This window comes from Dendropsophus ebraccatus, chromosome 4, assembly GCF_027789765.1.
Source record: "Dendropsophus ebraccatus isolate aDenEbr1 chromosome 4, aDenEbr1.pat, whole genome shotgun sequence".
In the NCBI taxonomy this organism is placed as follows: Eukaryota; Metazoa; Chordata; class Amphibia; order Anura; family Hylidae; genus Dendropsophus; species Dendropsophus ebraccatus.
In genome coordinates this window covers 148202308-148228353 of record NC_091457.1, presented here as the reverse complement: position 1 = coordinate 148228353, position 26046 = coordinate 148202308, and the positions used below count along the sequence as shown (strand labels likewise).

The 26046-nt window shown below is 42.1% G+C and overlaps 2 protein-coding genes across 3 annotated transcripts in view; both read left to right on the top strand.

Moving 5' to 3' along the window:
• Positions 1-13526: 13526 nt before the first annotated feature.
• Positions 13527-26046, top strand: part of LOC138788970 (P-selectin-like) — a 110138-nt gene continuing 97618 nt past the window's right edge. Inside the window, exon 1 of the mRNA XM_069967417.1 lies at positions 13527-13574. The gene's annotated coding sequence lies outside the window, so the exon portion shown is untranslated. The remainder of the gene's footprint in view (positions 13575-26046) is intronic.
• LOC138788968 (E-selectin-like) lies at positions 17063-25297 on the top strand. 2 transcript variants are annotated; one of them, XM_069967415.1, is made up of 16 exons: positions 17063-17150; positions 18668-18742; positions 19240-19638; positions 19904-20011; positions 20109-20294; positions 20625-20810; positions 20899-21084; positions 21574-21759; positions 21986-22162; positions 22276-22452; positions 22555-22731; positions 23095-23274; positions 23500-23619; positions 23730-23751; positions 23864-23933; positions 24156-25297. In XM_069967415.1, the coding sequence occupies exons 2-15, from the start codon at positions 18706-18708 to the stop codon at positions 23925-23927; spliced, it is 2205 nt and encodes a 734-aa protein (XP_069823516.1). In that variant the 5' UTR covers positions 17063-17150; positions 18668-18705; the 3' UTR covers positions 23928-23933; positions 24156-25297. The 2 variants fall into 2 exon arrangements, with proteins under 2 accessions (XP_069823516.1, XP_069823515.1); XM_069967414.1 differs by having other exon boundaries at positions 23861-23933.

Sequence of the window (26046 nt, the reverse complement as noted above, 5' to 3'; positions counted from 1 at the left end):
TTCTCATACAAAGTTTTTGGCAAATTAGTAACTCCTTATATTCTTCCATATAATGAGCCATATGAGGGCTCATTTTTTGCAACTATTAAGGGATTTTGCTTCTACATACTGATATGTTATCATTATTCTGTAGGTCAGTACCGTTACAGTGATACCCAAATAATATACTTTTTGCTTTTATTTTACTAACTTAAAAAAGAAAAACTTTTTAGAAAAAAACCCAAGGTTTTGAATTGCCTTGTAACTTGTGTTTCAATAATTTTTATTGGCAGGAGTTTTTCAAGTTTTACACAAAGCAACAGTGTTCAAAATGACAGTTGACAACAAATGTAATGGCTAGTTACCACATTAATGGGGAAGGGGGGACGGGGACGGGGGAAGAAGGTGGGAGGGAGACGAGAAAGAAGGAGGGGGAAGGAGGGGAGAAAAGAAGGTGAGAGGGAAAGCAGGTAGGGAAGGGGGGGAGGTGGAGGAGAGGGAGAGGGAGGAAGGACATTGTGGGAAAAGATAGGGGAGAGAGGGGGAAAAGAAGGGGGGAGGAACAAGGGGAACATATCAGGGAAGAGAACAGAATGGGAAAGTAAGGGACATACACTCCCCCAAGTTGGAGAAAAAAAAAGTGCTCAATCCGTATACTTGTAGTAAGACATATGACAATATAGCAATGCAACAGTAGCATAAGAACATCCATATAATAACACATAGGTAGTAGCATTAAAGTAACGTGAGATGCAAAAGGAAGCAATAAGGAAGAAGTGTAGGTGTTAGAAAACCATGCATAATGAGTACAGCCGAATCGTTACAACCTCTTATAAGTAATATTGTCCAACAATGACTATCCAGCATGAGAGGGCAGAAGGCAAACCATAAAAAGGGTCGCTTGGGGAAGGCACAGCTTCTAACCCAACTGTAGCTAACAGATAAACATGAAGGGGGGGACACAAGACTAAAAGGGGTGACAAGGTCAGACAAACAGGGATGCGGACAAAACAACATAACACAGGGGCCGCTAAGGGCAACGGGGAGTGACCCATGTTCGCGGTCTAAGTGTTGGGCACATAGCCCAGTTTAAATCAGCTGAAGAGAAGAGAAAATGCGCTACTGGCAAGGTCAATCACATAGCACGGTAATCATCATCAGTTCCCAAACTGTCACAGTGAAGGATCACTCAAACAGAAATAGAGCTCAGAGAAGGCGGTAAGGACGGAGATTGTTGTTGTAGAGGATTGTTCATTAGAGGACAGGGGAGATCCCAATCTTGCAACTGTTGTATTCCCTCCTCCGGGTCCCGAATCACTACACAGTCCGATCCTTTAAAAGCCACTAAACCAAAGGGGCTTCTCCAACGATACGGAACTCCATTTGCTTGCAATACAGCTGTGACGGGAGCAAATTACTTGCGGAAACGCAGGGTAGCCACAGACAAATCAGGGAAGACCGCAACTTTTGAATAGTGAGCTGGCACTGATGTACGTTGGCGAGTTGCAGCAAGGAAAGCTGATTTGACATGGAAATGACGGACACGCACCAATGTATCCCTAGGGATGTCCGGAGGCAAATGAGTCGGCCGCGGCAGCCCAATCTACCGCTATGCCATTCGGGTGGCAGTCAGGTAGTGTAGCCTTAATGAACTCACAAGTATATTTAGCCAGGCCAGCAGGTGGTAGTATAGAGTCAGGTATACCCCGAAGCTTGAGGTTAAGGGCACAGGACTTGTCATCCACTGTGGTCAGTGTTGCACGTAGTCGAGTTACCTCCTCACTAAGTTGCCAGTGAGAGTCAACGAGGTCATTGAATACCTTCACCATGTCAACAATTTTCCCTTCCACTGCCATTATGCGTTTTTCTGCGGTTAAAACTGAGTCACGGAGAGCCGCGATGGTATGATCCAGTCTCAGTTGAATAGATTCACGGAAAACAAACAGCATCTCCCTAAGTAATGTGGTAGTCAGCTGAGTCTCTGGGATGTTAAGGCTGTCAAAGGGGTCTTCCTGAGATAGCTGTGTAGCCGTAGCTGATGATGGAATAAACAGCGGGGAAGAGGCACTCAGACCCTGGGGTGCTGTGACCGAGGGAGATGCCGGGATCTGCTGTTCATGTGGCCCGTCTGCTCTCCGAGGGGATGAGGGACACCGGGGGAATACAAGTGAAGCGGATGATCTATGCCGCGTTTCCACGTCCGAGCCCGACAAGGGTCCGGGGGAGGCGATATGCGCCTGTTGTTTGCTCCAATCGTTACCTTTTTGCGGAGGGTGAGCAGTGCGGGCTGCGGCGGGTCCTTTTTTAGCCCCCGGTGTGGCAGTGGGTGACGGAGCAGTCTGCCACCCCACTCCGTCTCCAGCGCAATTGTATGAGGAAGGAAGGGCTCCCAAGGCCGCGCACCATGCTGTTGTGTCCGCGCCGAGGGGAGAGAAGCTTCCATCTTCTTTTTCGCCGCAGCCGTCGCTCTTTTAGACAATAGGGAGCTTAAAACATTGGCGGCAATTTTCCAAATTTTCACAAAAATTTTAAAATCTGATTTTTTTAAGGGACCTGTTCAGGTTTAAAGTGTATTTGAGGGGACTATATGCTAAGAAGCCCCACAAAGCACCCCATTTCAGAAACTGCACCCTCCAAACTGTGCAAAAGCACATCCAGAATTTTTTTTAACCCTTTAGGTGAGTCACAGAAATAAAAGCTAAGAGTGTAAGAAAATTTTACTTTTCTGTGCAGAAATTTTATTGTAATCCATTATCTTTCATAGTTATAAACATATTACCAGAGAAATGCACCCCAATATTTATTGCCCCATTTCTCAAGTTTATAGAAATACCCCATATGTGGCCCTATTGCGCTATTTAACACAATCACAAGCCTCAGATATAAAGGAGCGCCTAGTGAATTTCAACTCCTCCATTATATTTGGTCATTTTTGACTGTACCACTTCAGGTTGGCAGAGGCTCTGGGGTGCCAAAACCTAAGAAACACACCTATAAGGACTCCATTTAATAAACTGCAGCTCAGTGTAATGGACCAATATTTCCTGATCAGGTAAAACTGATACATTTTATAGACTTTTAGGGCCACTTAATATGGTGGTTTTGGTGGTTTCTTTACAGGAGCCACCCCTTGGCTGGGTCCTTCCCGGAGGGATATCTGGCTAGTCCTGTTTTTCGAGACTCTTCAATGAGGCTCCACGGGCTCTTCTTTTGCATATTCATGTTTCCCAGAGAGCAATGCACCTAGCACCTTGGCTTGTCTCTCTGAGATCAACGATCTGTTTCTCTTATGGCTCTACTAGGCATTGCTCCCACCTAGCCAGAATCCTGCTCCACACTGATGAGGGGCAACTGCCCGAAACAGCTGTCTGTGGATGGATACCTGGCCTTGGTTTTTCCCTTGTCATTACACTGACTTATAGGGCCACTTAATATGGTGGTTTTGGTGGTTTCCTTACATGAGCCACCCCTTAGCTGGGTCCTTCCCAGAGAGATATCTGGCTAGTCCTGTGTTTTGAGATGGGGCTCCACGAGCTCTTCTTTTGCATATTCCTCTTATAGTCATGTGCATGAAACCCAAGATGGACTTTTTCTTGCTTTTTTTTAATCTTCATATTATAACAGACCAAATTTGAATTCTAGAGCTTCTTAAAGTTATTTTAAACCTTTACATTGACCTATGCAGCATATCAAGTATAATCCTACTGGTAGCTATCTGATCTATCTGACTCTTTAAATTTTAAGATAGTACAAATAATGCAGCAGACACCAGTCACCTTACAGGAACTATATCATGTTATAAGATGATCGTACTGTAGAGCTATTTCTTAGTAAAAGGGCAGGTATCCTTACCAGATTGATGGGAATAGCACCACCGCTTATTCCTGAAAATTCCCTGCTAAGAAAACATTAGCGCTGCCAGATTACAGAGGAAGTCCGTCCTTCTGGAAGACAATGCTTCACAGCGCTCTGTGAGAGCAACACTTACTAATTATTACAGAGCCCTATAGTCTAGACAACAAAATCTCTACAACCATCCATCAACACTACCCGTGTATATACGCATCACGCAACGCAACACTACCCGGCTATACGCATTAGACAAAAATTTACGGATCTCGCTCATTATGGTGACATCTGTCTCCTCAGTCCTGATGCCCGCCATACCGCAAAAGAAGTATATGGAGAATAAAGGATCTGAAAGCCACAATCTTTGTTTTTTCCTGAGCATAAATGTTGCCAGAGGACTTGACAGCTCAACTATAATCCAATAGAAGTAGCACACTAATATATATACATACATACAGTATATATACTGTATATACCCCCATACATATAACGCTAAGCATTCTGTTATCTTCACAGTGTTTACAGCTTCATTTTCTTCCCCACGCAGAGCTGCAAATCTTCAACATAGACAAAAAATTGAAAACAAAAAAAGCTTTTGACTACCTGCATCCAACACTAGGGAGAGCTAGTGAGCTTACTGCATACTATTTTATTATTGATTTCAATACAAACACAGTATACAGTATGAACTGCTTTATTTAACCCCTTAAGGACCGGGCTTGAAATGGCCTTAAGTACCAAGGCAAATTTCATGAATATGACCTGTGGTATGTTATTCATTAATAACTTGGGAATGCTTTTACCTATCCTGCTGATTCTGAGATTGTTTTCTCGTGACATCTTATACTTCGAATCTTTGCATTTTTCCAACTTTGAAATTTTTCTGCTTGTACAGAAAATGGTTATGCCACATGAAATATATATTAAATAGCATTAGCAATATGTCTACTTTATGTTGACAGCATTTATTAAACTTTCTTTCCATTCTTTTAGACAATAGGAAGCTTAAAACATTGGCGGCAATTTTCCAAATTTTCACAAAAATTTTAAAATCTGATTTTTTTAAGGGACCTGTTCAGGTTTAAAGTGTATTTGAGGGGACTATATGCTAAGAAGCCCCACAAAGCACCCCATTTCAGAAACTGCACCCTCCAAACTGTGCAAAAGCACATCCAGAATTTTTTTTAACCCTTTAGGTGAGTCACAGAAATAAAAGCTAAGAGTGTAAGAAAATTTTACTTTTCTGTGCAGAAATTTTATTGTAATCCATTATCTTTCATAGTTATAAACATATTACCAGAGAAATGCACCCCAATATTTATTGCCCCATTTCTGCAGTTTATAGAAATACCCCATATGTGGCCCTATTGCGCTATTTAACACAATCACAAGCCTCAGATATAAAGGAGCGCCTAGTGAATTTCAACTCCTCCATTATATTTGGTCATTTTTGACTGTACCACTTCAGGTTGGCAGAGGCTCTGGGGTGCCAAAACCTAAAAAACACACCTATAAGGACACCATTTAATAAACTGCACCCCTCAAGGAATGTAACAAGGGGTGCGGTGAGCATTTGGACCCCACAGGTGCTTTACAGATTTTCAGAACATTGTGGGGTGAAAACTGAAAAATCTTATTTTTTAACCTAAAAATGTTGTTCTAGCCTTCAATTGTTCATTTTTACAAGGGGATAAAAGAAAAAAAAAAACACGTGTAGAGCAGTTTCTCCCGAGTACGGAAATACCCCACATGTGGACATAAAGTGGCAAGCGGGCGCAGGACGAGCCTCCAAAGAGAAGGAGCGCCAATTGGCTTTTGGAAGCTGGATTTCACTGGAATAAATTTCAAGGGTCATGTCGCATTTACAAAGCCCCTGTGCTGGCAAAACTGGGGAAACCCCCAAAGTGAACCTATTCTGGAAACTACACCCCTCAAGGAATCTAACAAGGGGTGCAGTGAGCATATGGACCCCACTGATGATGGGACACAAATGTGGAACAATGTGACGGCAAAAATGTGCCTGTCATCAAGGGGTCCATATCCTCACTGCACCCCATGTTAGATTCCCTGAGGGGTGTAGTTTCCAGAATGGGGTCACTTGTGGGGGGGGGTTTGGGTCTTGGCAGTACAGGGGCTTTGTAAAGGGAGACATTGCCCTCAAAATCCATTCCAGCTAAATCCAGCCTCCAAAAGCCAAATGGCGCTCCTTTCCTTCGGAGGCTTGCCCTGAACCCACATGGTGCTTTATGTCCACATGTGGGGTGTTTCCGTACTCAGGGCCAATTGCTCTACATGTTTTGTTTTTTCTCTTTTAACCCCTTGCTCAAATGAAAAATGTCAAGACTTGATCAATGATGTTGTGTAAAAATTAAATTTTTTACACTTAAACAGTTGCCTAGCTATGAATTTATCATTTTCATAAGGGTTTAAAAGAGAAAAAAAAACAGAAACGTGAAGAGCAGTTTGTCCCGAGTACGGAAATAGCCCACATGTGGACATAAAGTGCCATGTGGCCGCAAGACGAGCCTCCAAAAGGTAAGATTTCAAGGACCATGTCGCATTTACAAAGCCCTTTTTTTGCCAAGACAGTGAAACCCCCCCACAAGTTACCCCATTCTGTAAACTACACCCATCAAAGAATCTAACAAGGAGTGCAGTGAGTTATGGACCCCACTGGTGACGGGCACAAATGTAAAACGTGCTGTGAAAATATTTATTTTTTTATTTTCATTTTCACAGCACAAATGTGCGAGTCACCAGGGGGCCATATCCCGCTGCCCCCCTTCTTAGATTCCTTAAGGGGTTTAGTTTCCAGAATAGGGTCCCTTGTGGGGGGGGGGTTTACTGTCTTAGCAGCACAGGGGCTTTGTAAATGTAACATGGCATCCTCTAATGGGAATGGGGGCCATGCCTATTTAGTTGGGGAAAAGGGACAATTTTTAATTTATTTGTGGGTTCTATGCCAATTATTAGTTTATAAGGTTGAAAAGGACAGGAGTCCATCAAATTCTTCCTGTGTTAATCCAGAGGAAGGCAAAAAACCCTCGTGAGGCAGATGACAGTAGCCTCATTCCTGATCCCCCTGTTATGGCACACTCTGCACTTCTTCTGGGGTCTCCCTTTCTCCAGTGTGCGGGACGTCACCTGGAAAATGTTGCCCTGGTGCGATACGGGGTCCTTCATATCCAGAAGCGCTGGGTCCGCTCCATGGCTGCCATATATCAGGGCTTTGATCACTGCTTCCTGGAATGCAAGGAATTTCCCCGGGTGGTCGGCACATCGTTACAGCAGATAAGCATTGCACATCGCTGTCTGCACCAGATATACGGCCACCTTTTTATACCACGTTCTGGTTTTTCTTGTGGCGTTATATGGTTTGAGGACTTGATCTGAGAGATCAACTTCTCCCATATACTGATTGAAGTCTAGAACACAATCAGGATTGTTCACCCCATTTGTGGTACCAGGTACAGGGACAGGGGTGGCTCCTGTGAATTGTGGTCAAAATAGGGACATCACGTTTGTCCTTATATTTGACCATAAATTTTTCGGATCGTGCCACAAGCTACAGTAGCTCGGGCAGCGAGGGACCGGAACAGGGAGATGCTGGTATAAAAGTTATCCACATACAGGTGGTAAACTTTATCCAGCAAACGATCCCAAACGATCACCCCACTACTCCTTGGATGGGGCGTGCATTCTGGGTATTGAATTTGGGTGTCCCTTCCTTCATACAGTCTAAGGCCATGTTCACACAACGTTAGTAAAGTGTTAATACTTTACATACCATGTGCTGCAGCTAGAGGGAATCCCAGCCGGAGTGTATACATATAGGATAAGCTCCGGCCGGGTTCGCTAGTGGCCACACAAAAAACTGACATGTCAGTTTTCTGCAGCCACTATTCATTGAATGGTGTGACACACAATGATGTGAAAAATGCTCAAATTTCATGAAACAATGGATCATTTGGATGGGAGGGCTGGGACTACTAGGAGTCAGTGCAGTGTGACTACTTCCGGTGCTCTTATTCATGGTCATACCACCATTACACCTTGTGCTCCATATAAAGGGGCAGTGATCACTTGTAGTGTAGTGATGCCTGACACATATACCAATACCTGCAGAGTATCCTTCCATTCTATGTCTGTGTCCACCTATCATTTACAAGTCACGGGGTCAATGAAGTCAGAGGTGTATAGCAGAGAGGCTACTCCATAAAATCTGCTGCCCTGAGCAATAAACTTATTTCACCTCATAACAGAAACGGCCCTGATTACAACGGATACTTCTTCCCTGTACAGTATAATTCTATTACAATTGCTGCAAAGCTCTCTGCAATGTGGCACTTCCATGTCTCATCACTTTCTATTACTTCCCACATTCTCTCACCTTACAGTGTTTATATATTTTGACCGTAAACTTTCTACGACCTCTCTGGCGCTGCCCCCATAATGTGGAATGATAAGTATAATTGTTAGGCAGAAATTACATGATGGAATCTTAGCTACAAACCACCGATCAATGTTACCTACTTGGGAAAAATGCAGGCTACAACCCTTTCCCGATGCATTCATAAAGTTTACGAAAGTAAGTGAAACTTCCTATACGGAAGCCTAGGGTAGTGCACTGCTCTCCTTTCACTAGAATTTCTCAAGTACAGTATACGCAATGTAACATTCATAGTACTTCACTGGAGAACAATTCTTGAGTGTGAGCCAGAAAGGATAATAGCAGGAAAGTTCAGGAGATGCCAGGAAATGTTCATTTTGAGGGATCACTTTTGTAAGTTTACTGATGGCGACCTCCTGCTTTTATAAATCATAACGTAAAAGGGGTATTCTGCTCAAACTAAACTTTTAATATGTTGCTGCCCTTGTAGGGAACATAACAAACAGCCTATTCTTACCTATCTTCCTGTGCTGTCCCTGTGTCCTCCTACTTAATCTTCAGGTCCTGGCTGAATGATCCCACCTCCACTTCCAGTGACAGCCCGCTCAGCCAATCACTGGCCGTGGCACTGTCCTGTCTCAGTCAGTGATTGGCTGAGCAGGCTGTCACTGTTGAGACCAATCCGTCTCTAGGAAGTGGGGGCAGGATCGTACAGCCGGGGACCCGAAGATGGCGCAGGATAACACTGGGGAAAAGTAAAAGTAAGAATAGCTTGTTTGTTATGTTCTCCTCTACGGCAGCAACATATTAAAAATTTACTTTGAGCTGATTACCCCTTTGATATATTGCATAAACTTTTCTATTTTTTTTTGTGCTACCGATGCCAATTTCTCTGACCACCCATAAAGTTCTGAACAGCTGTCTCTTTTATAAGTACATACACAGTGTTGCAGTTGTACAAAAATTTCCCCAGTCTTGCTCCAGTGCATACTTACCAGTACTATGTTGTGGCATAGCAGAGTGGAGTATGTACTGAGCTTTGAAAGGCCAGAGCAGTAAGGGAGAAGGTCACTGTGTGTGTACTACTAGAAAACAGCCCAGCAATAGTCATGCTCAGATGAGAGAATGCGAAATAGTTGTGCACAATAGAGAGGACTGTCAAAGGAACAGTAACAGTAGTGAGAGCCTGAAAATCATTGTTACCACCTTTAACCGGGTAATGTAAGGCTGGGTTCACACTACGTTTTTGCAATGCATTTTTTAAATCTGTCTTTGCAAAAAATGAATGGAAAAACAAATCCAATTGTGTGCATCCATTTTGATTCGTTTTTCCATTGACTTCCATTATAAAAAAGGGATCAAAACGCATGTTTTTTTTTTAACGTACACAAAAACGTACCTGACCTTATTTTTGTGTACGTTAAAAAAAACAGATGCGTTTTGATACTTTCTCTTTTAGGCTATGTTCACACAACGTAAGTGCCGCAGAAATCCTGCGGCACTTACATGGTGCTGCAGTCTGAGGGAATACCGGCCAGAGTGTATACACATAGTATACACTCTGTTCGGGATCCCTAGCGGCACCGTAGAAAACTGACATGTTAGTTTTCTGCAGCCGCTTATTCAATGAATATTGTCCGCAGAAAACCCTGTCAGTTCACACAATATAGCGAGCGGCTCCGGCCTCACACTCCATTGTGTGCTGTGGGGAATTCTGATGCGGGTGCATCAAAACTCTGTGGCCCGAAAGATCATCTGGGCGGTGCTGCAGTACCGGCTGGTATGATGGTATGATCTTTTCAGAGACCGGCCGCCGGGTCACGAAACGCCCGGTCTCTTACTAAGTGTGAACATAGCCTTATGATGGAAGTCAATGAAAAAACGGATCAATCCAGATGCACACAATTGCACCCATTTTTCAATCTGTTTTCTGCAAAAATGGATGAAAAAAAAACACATTAAAAACATAGTGTGAACCCAGCCTAACAAAACTCTGGCTTGGGCCGGGTTCACACTGCATTTTTGCCCATTTCTGTTCCAGTACTTTTATTTTTAACGTACAGAGAAACGCAGCCAACCACATTATTGTATATGTAAAAAAACAAACAAAACATATGTTTTGATCCATTTTTTTAAATAATGTAATTCAATGGGAAAAGGATTCAACAATATGGCGTACAGTAATGTCCGTTTTTATTACTGATTATTGCATGGAGCTTCTAAAATTTTCAACCCCAAAAAAATGTGAATCTAGCCTCAGCTGATAATGATAATTTATGTTACTATTTTCAACAACTCTGAAGTCTAATTCTGGCGGAAACAACAAGTTTAGAAATTTTGTGAATTTTGCAACGTATCCCAGCAATATAATAAGGGACATTTTCAATTTACAGAACATGGCTAGAAAGTGCAAAACCCAAGGGGGGGGGGATGGGATTTTACTGTGATGATCCCGGTTTACAGTAGCTGCTGGTCTCTTTTGCCTTTGATTTTTCTACCATCTATAAATAAGATACGAGTAACAATGGAAAGTTATTAACAGAAGTTATTTTTAGGTATAATAATTGTTATAAACTGAAAAATCAACAGTTTTAGTAAAGGAACCGCAGCATAAGCCAAAGAAAACTGCAGAAAGCGAAACACCCAAGATTAACTATGAGCCTGGAGCAGCCGACATAAGGTCTGGCGGAGGGCACACAAAGGTTAGTAATCATAGTTGTTAGGTTTCCTTCCTTCTGGGAAGTGTTAATGGTTTTCCTATGGCACGCTTCTCGAAAAAGCTGTGCGCTTAGCGTTAGGGGAAAAATTTCTGACTGAAGAAGAGCCAGACTAGTTGACTCTTTTCCAAAAGTTACTGTAATGATAAAGCAGCTGTGATATCATATTGATCTTTCTTAATGAGCCTATTGTGTGACCTACCGTATTTCCTTGATGGGCCGCTATTATTTAGAATATACTGTTTCTATTGTTCATGTATGTTATGCTAAGTGTTTTCCTCTATAGTTAAAGGAGTATTCTGCTCAAACATAACTTTTGATATATTTCTGCCCATGGTAAGACTCCTCCCCCTTCTGAGAGAGTTGATGTAAACAAGTCCCTGACTCGCTTTATTTGCAACTTTGTAGCTTCTTTGTACTCACAGTAAGTTCATCAGCAACTCGGCCTTAGAATAACCCTCCCAGCATTACAGAGAAGCTACAATGTTGCAGATATAGCCTGCCAGGGACTTGTTCACATCATCTGTCTCAGAAGGGAGAGGGGGGAGGGGGAGAGAAAAGCTCACACACAGATTGTTATGTTTTCAGCAGAAAGCAGCAGCTCAGAACTGGGGAAAGGAGACTAAATTGATAATATCAAATATAGAAGGAATTGATATTCTCAACGTGAGCAGTCACATTTAAAAAGTTATGTTTGAGTGGAATACCCCTTAAATTTTTTTTACCACCATTAATCAGCTCAGTTTTACTTAGTTTGTTTTTGCTTCTTTTTGGTATAGACACCGAATAGCTCAATATTACTACCACTTTAAATACAACAGGATTTCTGGAACTACAGCTTACTAACCATCACCAAGATAAATTCTCTTAAAAAAATGAAATCTTTACTAGATATTAGAGATGAGCGAACCTGGAGCATGCTCGAGTCGATCCGAAACCGAACTTTCCGCATTTGATTAGCGGTGGCTGCTGAACTTGGATAAAGCCCTAAGGCTATGTGGAAAACATGGATATTGTCATTGGCTGTATCCATGTTTTCCAGACAACCTTGTGTTGTGTATTTTGTTTTATTGTTCACTTTACAGGATTAGTAGTAGAAGCTGCCTGATAGATGTCATCCATTACTAAACAGTAGTTTGATGTTAGCATATAAAATGACTACCATTAACCCCCACATTATTACTCCAGTATCCACCACCACAAGGGTACTGAGATAAGCTGGGTACCATCAGTACCTGAGTGTCAAAACATGTTGCTCCTGGTCTAAGTCAGTAGCAAGCTAGTATTATTAGGCAGGAAAGGAACAAAATTAATGGCCTTTTCCCACCCTGGTAATACTAGGCTGTTGCTGTTTGGTTTTTACCTGGCTGGTTATAGAAAAGCAGAGGACCCTATGGGGGACATTTATTAAGTCCGGCGTTTTTTACGCCGGACTTATAAATGTCCCCGCATCTCCGGCGCTACGGAGATTTATGTAGAGGCGGACTGCCTCTACATAAATCCCGTGCGCGTCGGTGCGCACAGCCGAAAACCTACGCCACCTGAAAGGTGGAGTAGGTTTTCGGGGTATCTTTGTGCAGAAAAAATGATAAATCGCGCGGACTCTGAGTCCGCGCCCCCCGTAACGCCCCCTCCACACCCCCTCCCCGCCTCCCGGCGTACTCGGCGGAAAGTGCCGATATGCGAATATTTTATTTGCAAATCGGCCATTTGCGAATAAAAAAATACGCAAATCGGCCCTTTCCGCTGAAAATCATCCGTACGCCGGATGATACATGTCGCCCTATGTGTTTTCTATTTTTATTATTATTTTTCAAAAATTAAGACAGGCATTTTTACATAAACGCAATGTGAGAATATAGGCTAACACTTACCTCTGCCGGCCCCTGACTGTATCACATTTTACTCTGCTCTGCAGCCTGTAGTGATCATGTGGCCATTAAAACAGGCTGCAGTGCCGTTATAGACACAGCCAGAAGCAGGGAACGGTAAGTGCTAAGTCCTGACTGAGGAGCAGAACACTCATCATTTTGATAGGTGTTCTGCTCCATTACAGTAACAGCGAACTGTATGGATCACTGATTACTGTCTGGCCCCAAGGGGGTTAAGTGGCAATACTGTGAATTCCCACCTAACTGCTTCCTTGCTGTGCTGATCGCACTGCACCAGCAGGGTGGTGATGGGTAAGTAAGTAAGTAGTGACCTCTATAGAGCTATCCTTCATATAGGCATCATAAATAATAATAATAATAATAATAATAATATGGTTTAGTTGCTGTATAATGATATCATATTTGCACTATATGACTATATCAGTTGGGCTCTATATGCCTACAAGTGTGGGGGACCATATGTCCCGTATTATTTGGGATTTGTATAACAATATGATTTGGGTTCTGTGGGAGAGATTGGACAAACATGGTGTAAAGTGAAACTGGCTCAGTTGCCCCTAGCAACCAATCAGATTCCACCAGATTTCATTTTCCAAAGAATCTGTGAGGAATGTAAAGTGGAATCTGATTGGTTGCTAGGGGCAACTAAGCCAAGTCTACTTTACACCAGTTTGATAAATCTCCTCCTATATGTTTCATATTTTATTATATTTTCCCTACATGACTATATAACTTGGGCTCTATATGGTAATGTATTTGCTTATTATGACTACATGATTTGGTGAGTGTATGATGCTATTATTTGTGGTATGTAACATGATTTTGGTCCACATTACTATATGATATGGTACTATGTATGCTCTCTATATGGCTATAATATTTGGGGACTGTATGCTGATCCTATTAATGATCAACATGACAACATGATTTGGGGAACTGTATGGTGATAGTTGCTCTATATGCTTTTATTTGTTCTGTTTATGACTATATGATTTGGGGACGGTATACTGTATATAGTCTGTATGACCTTATGATTTGGGGACTGTATGGTGTTATTATTAGGGCACATTGTGTTTTGTGTTTGTCATATTATGTTGACAGATTTGAAATGAGTAAATTGACTCGTTCTCTAAACTTTATTGTTTGCATTGTCATATTAGTTTCTCTGGCATATTTTCTGCTGTCAACATTTAAGAGTTCCACTTACATCCAGCCGTTCATATCTCCAGGAAATTACTCAGCGAAACCACATTTGCGTAGTTTCCTTAAAAATTTTATGTCATCTTATTATATGGAATTACAAGTGTTTTCTAGAGGGTCAAAATAGTTTTAAATAAAGTAACACAAAATCATTATAACTAGTTTGAAGAAGAGTTCAATTAAAAATATGTATTTGCACTACTGTTAGGTGTATGGTTATGGAAAAATTTATGGAAAACCTAAAATGTTTCCAATACAGTGATATTACATCATACAGCATTAGAGCCTGTTCACACTGCAGAATCGGTGCCGAAATTCCACTCAGAACTCCCGCCCGTGGACTCGGCACTGAATCCTGTTTGCTATTTCTTTCCATGGGAGGCCTCGCACGCCTCTGCTCTCATCCTCTTAGCTCAAAGAATTGACATGTCCGAGTCCGCAGGCGGGGGTTCCAAGCAGAATTTCAGTGCTGATTCTGTAGTGTGAAGTAGAAGCAGTAAAGGTGATTTCTCAAACAATTTATTGATACATAAGCTGCCCCCCAGTGGTGGGTATACCCCAACATGTTACTGTCACTAAAACTTGTCATGTGCTCTTGAGCATCAATTACAGCTTGACGACTACGACTAAGCTGTTCACAAGTCTCCTTATTGTCTGCTGAGGCATGGCATCCCACTCTCTGTGAAGGGAGGCCCTCAGGTCATTGAGATTCCAAGGTACACGGTGACTGAGCTGATCCCATGAAGTTTTCTATGGGATTCAGGTCTAGAGAAGAAAAAGAGTGCAGCCGCTCCATGTGAGGTACCCCAGTCTCCAGCAGCAGCGGCTCCATGTGAGGTTCCCCAGTCTCCAGCACCCATCCCATGTGAGGTCCCCCAGTCTCCAGCAGCCGCTCCATGTGAGGTCCCCCAGTCTCCAGCAGCGGCCGCTCCATGTGAGGTCCCCCAGTCTCTAGCAGCTGCTCCATGTGAGGTCCCCCAGTCTCTAGCAGCCGCTCCATGTGAGGTTCCCCTGTCTCCAGCAGCCGCTCCATGTGAGGTCCCCCAGTCTCCAGCAGCCGCTCCATGTGAGGTCCCCCAGTCTCCAGCAGCCACCGCTCCATGTGAGGTCCCCCAGTCTCCAGCAGCTGCTCCATGTGAGGTCTCCCAGTCTCCAGCAGCCGCTCCATGTGAGGTCCCCCAGTCTCCAGCAGCAGCCGCTCCATGTGAGGTTCCCCAGTCTCCAGCAGCAGCTCCATGTGAGGTCCCCCAGTTTCTAGCAGCCGCTCCATGTGAGGTCCCCCAGTCTCCAGCAGCCGCTCCATGTGAGGTCCCCCAGTCTCCAGCAGTCGCTCCATGTAAGGTCCCCCAGTCTCCAGCAGTGGCCGCTCCATGTGAGGTCCCCCAGTCTCTAGCAGCCGCTACCCTAATGATGCTGTGACCTCGATAAGCTGGAGCATTGTCCTCCATGAAGATGACATTAGATGCCTGTGCTGTTTATGCAAATGCACAATTACTGTTATACAGGTAGTATGGGCTGCCACTGTGCCATTCACACAGTGTAGAGCAGCTCTGTATTTACTAGACACACCTGCCCTGTACACTGTAAGGGTACTATTACACAGGCTGACTACGGCCCAATCATTTTAGAAAAAGAGCGACAATTTGCTAGATTGTCACTCGTTTACTGGATTAGATGGCCCAATAATCGGGCAGTAAGGGCTGCATGGGCATTGTTAGCGACCTGTCAGCTGCCAGGCCGCTCAGCCAACCACAAGCTGGGACTGCCACAGCCTGTGATTGGCTGAGCAGCCTGTCAGCTGACAGGTCACTCAGCCGCTGCAGCCGCCAGGAATGGGAAGCTGCAGAGCACAGGAGAGAAGACCGGAAGCGGGGAGAGTTAAGGTGTCAGGTGTTTGGGGAATTGTCAGCTGTCAGTTGCTATTAAATGTAGCGATGCAAGGTCGGCGCCCAACGATTTTAAGTCCAAACCTTAATCAATGAGCAGCTGGTGATCATTGTCATTGGGTTATCATTGTCTCTATTACACGGATCGATAAGGGACGATTTGGCTGATTACCGCTCCATGTAATAGGGACCTAACACCACCACCACTAGACCCACCTGCCCTGTACACTGTAACACCACCACCACTAGACAGACCTGCCCTGTACACTGTAACACCACCACCACTAGACAACCTGCCCAGTACACTGTAACACCACCACCACTAGACACACCTGTCCTGTACACTGTAACACCACCACCACTAGACAACCTGCCCAGTACACTGTAACACCACCACCACTAGACACACCTGTCCTGTACACTGTAACACCACCACCACTAGACAACCTGCCCAGTACACTGTAACACCACCACCACTAGACAACCTGCCCAGTACACTGTAACACCACCACCACTAGACAACCTGCCCAGTACACTGTAACACCACCACCACTAGACAACCTGCCCAGTACACTGTAACACCACCACCACTAGACACACCTGCCCTGTACACTGTAACACCACCACCACTAGACAACCTGCCCAGTACACTGTAACACCACCACCACTAGACACACCTGCCCAGTACACTGTAACACCACCACCACTAGACAACCTGCCCAGTACACTGTAACACCACCACCACTAGACAACCTGCCCAGTACACTGTAACACCACCACCACACACACCTGCCCACATGTACCACCACCAGAAACATTGAACAGTTGGACATGAGTATACAAAAGTTTAGATAAGGTCACATGTAAAAATTAAAGGGCATTTTAGGCTCATCCTGAAATTTCACCTGTAACCCAAATGACCCTAACCTTTAGTGATATATATACATAATCTATACAAAAATGTATGTTGTATGAAATAACATGAGCTCATTCTCCCAGTCTTCTGTAAGAGACTGATTACCAGGCTATTTTAACACATGGAATGATTCTGGGAAATTTCCGAGTCAGGAATTTCTGTGTTGAGAGAGAGATATCCTTCTATTTTATGCAAATGAGACACGTCATTCCCCAAGCTGTATAAGAGGGGCACGAGTCTGGCAGTGAAAGCACAATCTGCAGGAAACTTCCCAGGATTAGCTGTCACTTCAGGAATACAGACCACCGACTGTTCAACACTGTAAGTATAGCCAATATATTCTTCTTCTATAATATTCCAAGATAATGGTGTTAGCTAGATTGGTGTCAATTATTGCTATTGTCAACGACTAATTTCATATTTCCACTAGCTTTCATATAAAAAGATAGGATAGAGCTATCTATCTATCTATCTATCTATCTATCTATCTATCTATCTATCTCCTATCGATCATCTATCTATCTGTCCATCTCCTATCTATCTCCTATCTATCTCCTATCTATCTATCTATCTATCTATCTCCTATCTATCTCCTATCTATCTCCTATCTCCTATCTATCTATCTATCTATCTATCTATCTATCTATCGATCTATCTATCTATCTCCTATCTATCTATCTATCTATCTTGAAGTATAATCAGCAGCACAGTCTTAGGTAGCGGGTGCCAGTGCACAAGTCCTCCAACCACAGGATTCACACTAAATATGTAAAGTAGTCGTCACGGCACTCCCAAAGTAGTGTAGCAAAAAAATATGTTTATTCCATAGAAGTCAGCACAGCAAACAAAAATCAAGTGGCAACGTTTCTGTGGCCTCAAGCCACGGGCTTGAAAATGGTGGCGAGAGGCCACAGAAACATTGCCACTTGATTTTTGTTTGCTGTGCTGACTTCTATGGAATAAACATATTTTTTTGCTACACTACTTTGGGAGTGCCGTGACGACTACTTTACATATCTATCTATCTATCTATCTATCTATCTATCTATCTATCTATCTATCTATCTATCATCTATCTCCTATCTATCGATCATCTATCTATCATCTATCTATCTATCTATCTATCTATCTATCTATCTATCTATCTATCTATCTATCTATCTATCTACTATCTATCTATCTCCTATCTATCTCCTATCTATCTATCTATCTATCTATCTATCTCCTATCTATCGATCATCTTTCTATCTATATGACAGATGTTTTCTTGATTATTAGCCAATGATTAAACAGTTTAGGGAGGTGCCAGATGTGTAATTTTGCCTCTGGCTGCTTAATAAATCTATTGCATTCTTAGACTGGCAAGTTTTAATTTAGAACAACTATTTAGTTCCAGGATTTTGCAATAGAATTTTGGGGTATCACGGTATCGTATCTTAATCCAAGCACCTTTAACAAAACCATACCTCAGGAATGGTGAAAAAGTGCCTAAATACTAAATATTTTTTATAAATTGAAAAGATTTCTGTCACATTTGCAATAGTAAATCTGGACCAGCGCTCCATCTACATCCATGCCCTGTTTCTTTCAAAGCAGCATCCTTTTACCATCCACCTTTTTGGATGCAACAGAAAAGTGCCTAAAAAACACATAGTAAATGTGGTGCAAGTCATGTAAAATTGTGTTTTTTTTGGAGCAAAGTTTAATATTCTGTGTTAAATATTTTGATATTATTGGGGTTAGACATAGTAACATTTGTCTTCTGGTTGTTTATCAGATTTTTCTGTATTTAGTTCTGTAAAAATGTATAAAAATAATCTTTTTTTTTTTTTTTACAGATTCACTATCTTAGTTGTCACTGACTTTGCTGAGCACAATGACTTATTTAATCTTCCTTTTCCTACTTTGCTGTGGTAAGTGATTTATATTGCTTATTTGATTTCCTTATTTTTAAAAGTCTGGAGAAAAGCAGAGAAAGGGGGGATATGGTCATAACTTTTAAGTGTGTTAAAGCACTAAATAAGGATCAGGAGGAAAGAGTTTATAAGAAAAAAAAAATGAACTCGAGAACAAGAGGACACAGTGAGTGAAGTTATTGAGGGAAAAGATCTAAAGCAACGTGAGAAAATATTACTTTACTGAAAGAGTAGTAGACGCGTGGAACAAACTTCCAGCAGATGTGGTTGGTAAATCTACAATAACAGAATGTAAACCTGCCTGGGATAAACATAAATCTATCCAAAGATAATAAGAAGGCAAATACTAAAAGGGCGGACTAGATGGACCCAGTGGTCTTTTTCTGCCAACAATCTTCTATGTTTCTATGTCATTCAATCTTTATACTGTAAGAACTGATAATCTAAGGATATGTCATTTATGTCATTCACTCATGGTCTCTACTTCCCTACAGGCTTTTCATCAATATATTTTACACACGCCTGGACCTATCACTATTCAAACCACATCATGACCTACGACGATGCCAAAACATATTGTCGGCAAAAGTACACTGATATGGTCGCGATTCAAAACCAAGAAGAGAATAGGCATCTGAGCCAGATCTTACCCTTTAATCCTGCCTACTATTGGATTGGTATTCGCAAAGACATTAAGACCGGCAAATGGACCTGGGTGGGCACCAACAAGGAACTGACCAAGGAGGCTGAAAATTGGGCTGAGGATGAACCCAACAACAAGAGCGAGACCAAAAACGAGGACTGTGTCGAGATGTACGTAAAAAGAGTGAAAGATGCAGGAAAATGGAACGATGAGCGATGCAGTAAGAAGAAAGTGGCTCTGTGTTACACAGGTAGGACATAAGGCCATCAGACTGGTATAACACATAGAGATTTAGGGGAAAAGATTGAGATCCCCAACCTCTGGTTCTCCGGCTTTTGCAAAACCAACTCCCAGCATACTCTGTCAAGGCATAATGGTATTTGTAGCTTTGCAACAATTGGACAGTCTGGAGAACATGGATCTAGTAGATGTCCAATGACTACTAATCCTACTATGCCATTTGAATAGAACATACATTTTTGTTTCCTTTATTGCAATGCTCTTTTATTTTGCAGCTGCTTGCAACACCTCTTCCTGTAACAACCACGGAGAATGCATAGAAACCATCAATAGCTACACCTGCAATTGCTCTGATGGATTTTTTGGCAAAGACTGTGAACATGGTAAGTAATTTGTGTTATTTTTTACTTTATCAAATCTTATAAAATCATTAGAGCATCTTATAGTTCTGAATATAACTCTAGGCATTTTATTTTCCAGTGGTTACTTGTCCAGAGATCAGTGGAATTGATCATGGATCAGTTGTGTGCTCTCACGTGCACGGGAATTTTGCCTTCCAGTCGAATTGTAATTTTGCATGTTCTGATGGATATCTGCTGGTCGGATCTGAAAATCTACAGTGCAATGGAAATGGAGACTGGGGATCCCAGATTCCACATTGTAAAGGTACATACAGGATATGCTATAGAGGGTCTTTGATCAAGCACTAAAAACACAGACACTTACTTGTATGTCAAGAGAGAATTGGTATGGTTACTTTGAGGCTGCATGCAACATTTTTTTTATCCAGTACCCATAGGCCATTGCTGTGTTCATAGACAACAACGGAGACTACAAGTCCAGCTTGTTGGATCCAGCATTCCTGTCCAGGATGACTCTCATTTACCAGATATATAAGAACTGACCTTACCATACATTAGTTTTAAGATTTGGCAATTGTTAATGTCTTTCTTCTAAATATACTTAACAACTATAATATTTCTTCTTCGTGAACAGTTATCCAGTGCGAGCGCCCAGAACTTCCAGACAATGGAGTAATGAACTGCTCTCATGATGGAGACCTCCTTCCAGAGAAGTCCACATGTAATTTCAGCTGCAAAGAGGGGTTCGCCATGGTGGGATCTTCTTCATTGCTTTGCACAACTCCTGGGCAGTGGTCGGGAAGCCCCCCAACATGTGAAGGTAATGATGCTTCATATCTGATGCTCTTAAAGTAGAAGTTGCCTCCAAACTGAGATGATAATTTAGACTTTCTCTCTTCCTTTTTCAGCTATTCAGTGCGACAGTCCTCCAGCACCAAAAAATGGAGCAATAGCCTGTTTCAGTGATGGAGAAACACTGCCATATAACGCTACATGTAACTTCATCTGTGACGAAGGATTCATCTTGGAGGGAAATCCATCAATTCAGTGTGTGACTCCTAGTTGGTGGTCTGCAGAAAGCCCACAATGTAAAGGTACTAAGGATAACTAAATCTGACTGCTTATTCTTCAAGTAACTTGTCTAAAATACATAGTATCATTGTATCCTGGTAGAACATAGTCCTGGTAGGAATAGTCATGGCATACGGTCATGAACAAATTCTTAAATATTGAAGTTTAGTGGAAGATCACATACGTCAGATAACATAATCTTATATATCTCCTATCTGGCGAGGTTTCACTAAATCAAAAACTGATGCATGCTTTGTTCATTGACAGTTCTGGCACCATTACCATACAGTAGGTCTGATGCTGTGTCTAATTAAATCTAATGGTGCAATAGAGAGGAAGCTAGGCTCATCATGTTTATCTTCTTGCACCTGGCATGTCCATCTTGGCATCATATCCTTGGATTAATGCGGACCAACCTTCAGCTCTATTATTTGTGAGCCATGTAGTCAAATGTATAAGCAAGTTGTCTACTGTAAATCTAATCCTATAACCTGAACATTCTTGTCTCTCAGCTATACAATGTGAGCGGCCAGAACAACCAGAGAACGGATCAATGAACTGTGCGAACAGTGAAGAGATGTTAGAATATAACTCTGCATGTACGTTCACCTGTGATGAAGGATTTGCTATGGTTGGGTCTCCTTCTACACAATGTTCAGCTACTGGCCAATGGACTGAAAACCCTCCAAAATGTCAAGGTAAGGCTCCCTACTTTACTAAGCAATGGCCCACAGCATATTCTGGGGAGACCTCTGTTACATTGACACATAACCCTGATGTCTACTCATGTTTCAGTTGAAACGTTAACATGATATGAACCTATATGTGGCGCTAGAGAGTTTTCTTTATTCTGCGTATACACTATAGATACACACTGTACGAACTAGCAAAAACAAATCCTAAATCCAAGTATTCTTTGATCAGCCATACAGTGCTCCTCCCTGACCGCCCCGGTGAATGGTCTTATGGGATGCAAGGATGGATCCAACTACAACTCCACCTGTACATTTTCCTGCTCTGAAGGCTATGAACTCATAGGATCATCTGAGCTCCAATGCTTGTCTTCTGGACAGTGGACATCCTCAGCGCCTCTATGTAAAGGTAAAAAAACAAACAACTTTCTTGTGATGAGAACTCTTCACATAATACAGGTTTTTATCTCTAATTTGGTGTGAACTAATTAATATTTTTCAATGCTCCTTCCCGACTTACAGCTGTTCAATGCCCGTCATTGACTTCTCCGAGGAACGGACGCATGGTCTGCCAAGATTCAACCAACTACAAGTCCCAGTGTTCCTTCAGCTGTTCGGAAGGCTTCAGATTGATTGGATCTCCGGTGCTTACCTGCCAGTCTTCCGGAACATGGACGTCATCTGCTCCCAGATGTGAAGGTAAATGGTGAAACGTGTTTATCCATCTGTATGAATAAGATCAGAGAGTATTTAGTCTTTATAAGTCAATGCTTCATCCTCTCTATTTCCATTATTTTGCAGCAATTCAATGCCCCTCTCTGACTGCTCCTGAGGACGGCCATGTGTCTTGTCATGATACAACAAACTACAAGTCACAATGTTCCTTTGGCTGCTCGAAAGGCTTCAGGTTGATTGGATCTCCCATACTTAGCTGTCAGTCATCTGGAGAATGGTCGTCATCTGTTCCCACATGTGAAGGTAAATTTATATTATTTGCATTAGAAATCTCACTAGTAACTAAAGATGAGCAAACCAGGCCGAGGTACGAATCCGAACAATGGGCATTAGTCTTCTGCTGTCTTTCCGTTATGTGGGGAAGGTGGAGACAGCTCGAGTCCCACCTGGAAAACAGGGGTATAGCCTATGGCCTAGGCTTTTTTCCAGGCAGCACTCGGGCTGTCTCCACCTTCCCCACAGAACGGTAAGACAGTGGGAGTCAAATGCCAATGGTTCGGGTTGGTACAAACCTGAACCTAAGCCCGGTTCACTCATGTCTACTAGTAACGTTCTACCAAGTAACCAAAAGATTAGAAACTAAAAATTCCCATTCTATTATTGTAGCTGTACGGTGCGATGCTCTGGTTACTCCACCAATGGGTAAAATGAATTGTAGCCACATGGATATTGGATATGGCACAGTGTGCAAATTCACTTGTGAATATGATCTGCGACTAAATGGAACCGATACTCTGGAGTGTGACAGTAACGGAAAGTGGAATACAGAAGCCCCAACCTGCGAAGGTAAGATTTATTAGATTACAACCATTTGCTTTATATATATTGTCAGTATCGAACTGGGGTATCTGGGGCCCACCAAAGGAAATGATCCTGGGGGCCCACCAATGAAGAACCAGTGAGAAACAGTATGTCAGTCAGTGTATGCGCAGGTTTTAAAGTTGGGGGCTTACCGGAGGGCCAGTCCGACATCTCATATTCTAAGGTCTTATATCCGTCTTTCCTCTATAGCCGTGAAAGTTTCACCAGAAACGGCCACGTATGCGACAGTCGGGATTGTTACATCCGGGGCTTCTGTGATGTCAGCCGCTTCTCTCATCATCTGGCTTGTAAAGCGTATGCGGAAAACAGGTAAATGACCTACATTAAGATGACCTATAGGCTGTAAACATCTAAAGATAGAAGAGGGAATATCATTAATGCCACATATTAACCATATGTTTTTGTTTTTTTTTTTGCAGCAAAGAAATTCACCCCATCAAAGTAAGTTGACATTCTTAATGATCCCTATTATAGTATATAGCATTTTTATTTTGAGTATTGTTTTATAGGAAGATTGCTTTTTTACATGACTTCTTGCTTTTTTTTACAGCAGTTGCCAAAATCTTGAAGGAGCAGGGGTCTACCAGAATAATGACGGGAGCTTGGAAGTCGTGTAAGAAGCGGTAAGTGACTTTAACAAGTATAACATTTAAAATTCTCTGATGAAAGATACAAATCATATTTCCTATTACCAGTCTTAAATATTCTATTTATGATAAAAACTACAATGGAAACAAACTAAAAAAATAAAAACACATATTTTCCAATGTCATTTATAGGGGGGGAAATTTTTTTTTCTAGATAGAAAAAAAATAAAAGACTGTATTTTTTTTTTCTTTTTGCAGAGTTTAGAATTTTTGCACTTGAAAATTTCTCATTGAAAACCGAGACATCCATTCTGCCACTGGTGATACGAAACACTAAAGATGGTACTACTGAAGTTTAGTGGTCTTATCCAAAAATGTCAACCTTCTCTACCACCGATAAAACCTGGGCATCGGAGATGTCAGTGACTGCAGACTGCTGCATTACATGTATTATCATGCGTCTTTTCCACATCAAAAGGGTATACCATCAGACACAAGCCCTGTGTTGTTAAGCTTTAAAGCAGGGATGGGGACGCTCTGGTCCTCCGGCTGTTGCTAAACTAAACAGACATGATGGGAATCGTAGTTTTGCAACAGCCGGAAGGCTGAAGCTCCCCCATCTGCATTCAGTTTTCCCTCCTATGTACTTTATTGTACTGTAGGTTAGATATTCATAGTGGAGGCGGCCATACTGGATTATCAGAAATCTTTTAATGCAGTATAAGATATGTATCTGTTTATAACAGGCTGTAAAGTTTGTCATCCCAATGGGATAAATATAGATGTATTTTTCTTAGAATAATTTTTATTTCATGTATAAAAAAGTATTATTGGTGTTGGCCCCAAAATTTTTATGGCATGTCAATCACTGGAGAGTGAATATGCCAGCATGGCGGGCCTTGCTGCCACTCATCTGACCCTTTATACCTTGCTGATTGACATCTCATAGATGTGTTTTTTTTAGTAAAACTCCTTCAGGTATCCAACAGTATTTATAAAATTCAGAAAAAGTTTCACACCAAGGAGCATCGTAAATGTAGAAATGGTGGTTAGTGGCCATTAAATGATTGTTGGCCAACTGGTGGACCATCTAGACGATCTAGGCATCTCAGGGCCTTCCAACTTTCCCCCAAAAGGAGTTGATAGAAAAGAGAAGGATCAGGCACTTGGATTTCAACATACCTGATCCTTCCGTTCTTAAGGAAGATAGACCACCAACACTATCACACCACCACAGGTCTTTTGCTTCAATTTCTTTCTTTATTATAACTCCTTGAATATTGTTATACAGTATATAATGTGTTATACAGCAGCGGCTGAGCTCATCCTCTTAATTATTTTTTAAGATGTGACATTTAATAATATTTAATGGTATTTATATAATTTATTTATGAATTCTGTGCTTATGTCAATATACATATACTTTTTAAAAATAAAAAAAAAGTTCTTATCCATTGTACAAGTTTTGAGTATTCTTTTCAGGGAAGGGGAAGAAAAAGCAGTAAACACTTTGTAGGCGGGCAGAAACACTCTATCTACGGGGGTCATCAATAAAGTGAATTCTTTATGGCCTCAGGACCTGACAGACCAGGAGAGCAGGGTTTTGATGCTATTCTCTTGAGCTCTCTACAATCTCACAAAAAGTTGAAACTGAACTTTATTTACCATGACTCAATTGTGGTTACCGCTGTACCTACTCAATGTGACTGGAGAAAACTGTCACCGCTGTGGTGAATAAAGTCAATTTCCTTTCTCTGTGGTATCACAGAGAACGCTGAAGAATAGCATTAGAACACTGACCTTTCAAATCCCAGGACCGGTATGTGAGGCCCCAGGCCTTAGCTATTCATTTCATCAAGACATTTCACTTGAGGGATTCTATAATGATCATCACTAGAGAAGAGCGAAGCGAATGCGGCAAATCAAAATTTGCTGTGAATCAGGCCATCAATTCACTTTGTTCTGCAAAGCGAATTCCTGTCAATTTGTTAGGAAATTTGCAAAAAACAAAACAAAATGGGGGCCGCACATGCTGTCTGGAGCGTCACTGGGCGGGATAAAGGGATTAACAATAATCCCTAGTGCCCGTCCAATCAGCTGCAGGCCCCTCTGTGATGTAAGTACCTCCCCCTCTATATAAGGTGGTTTG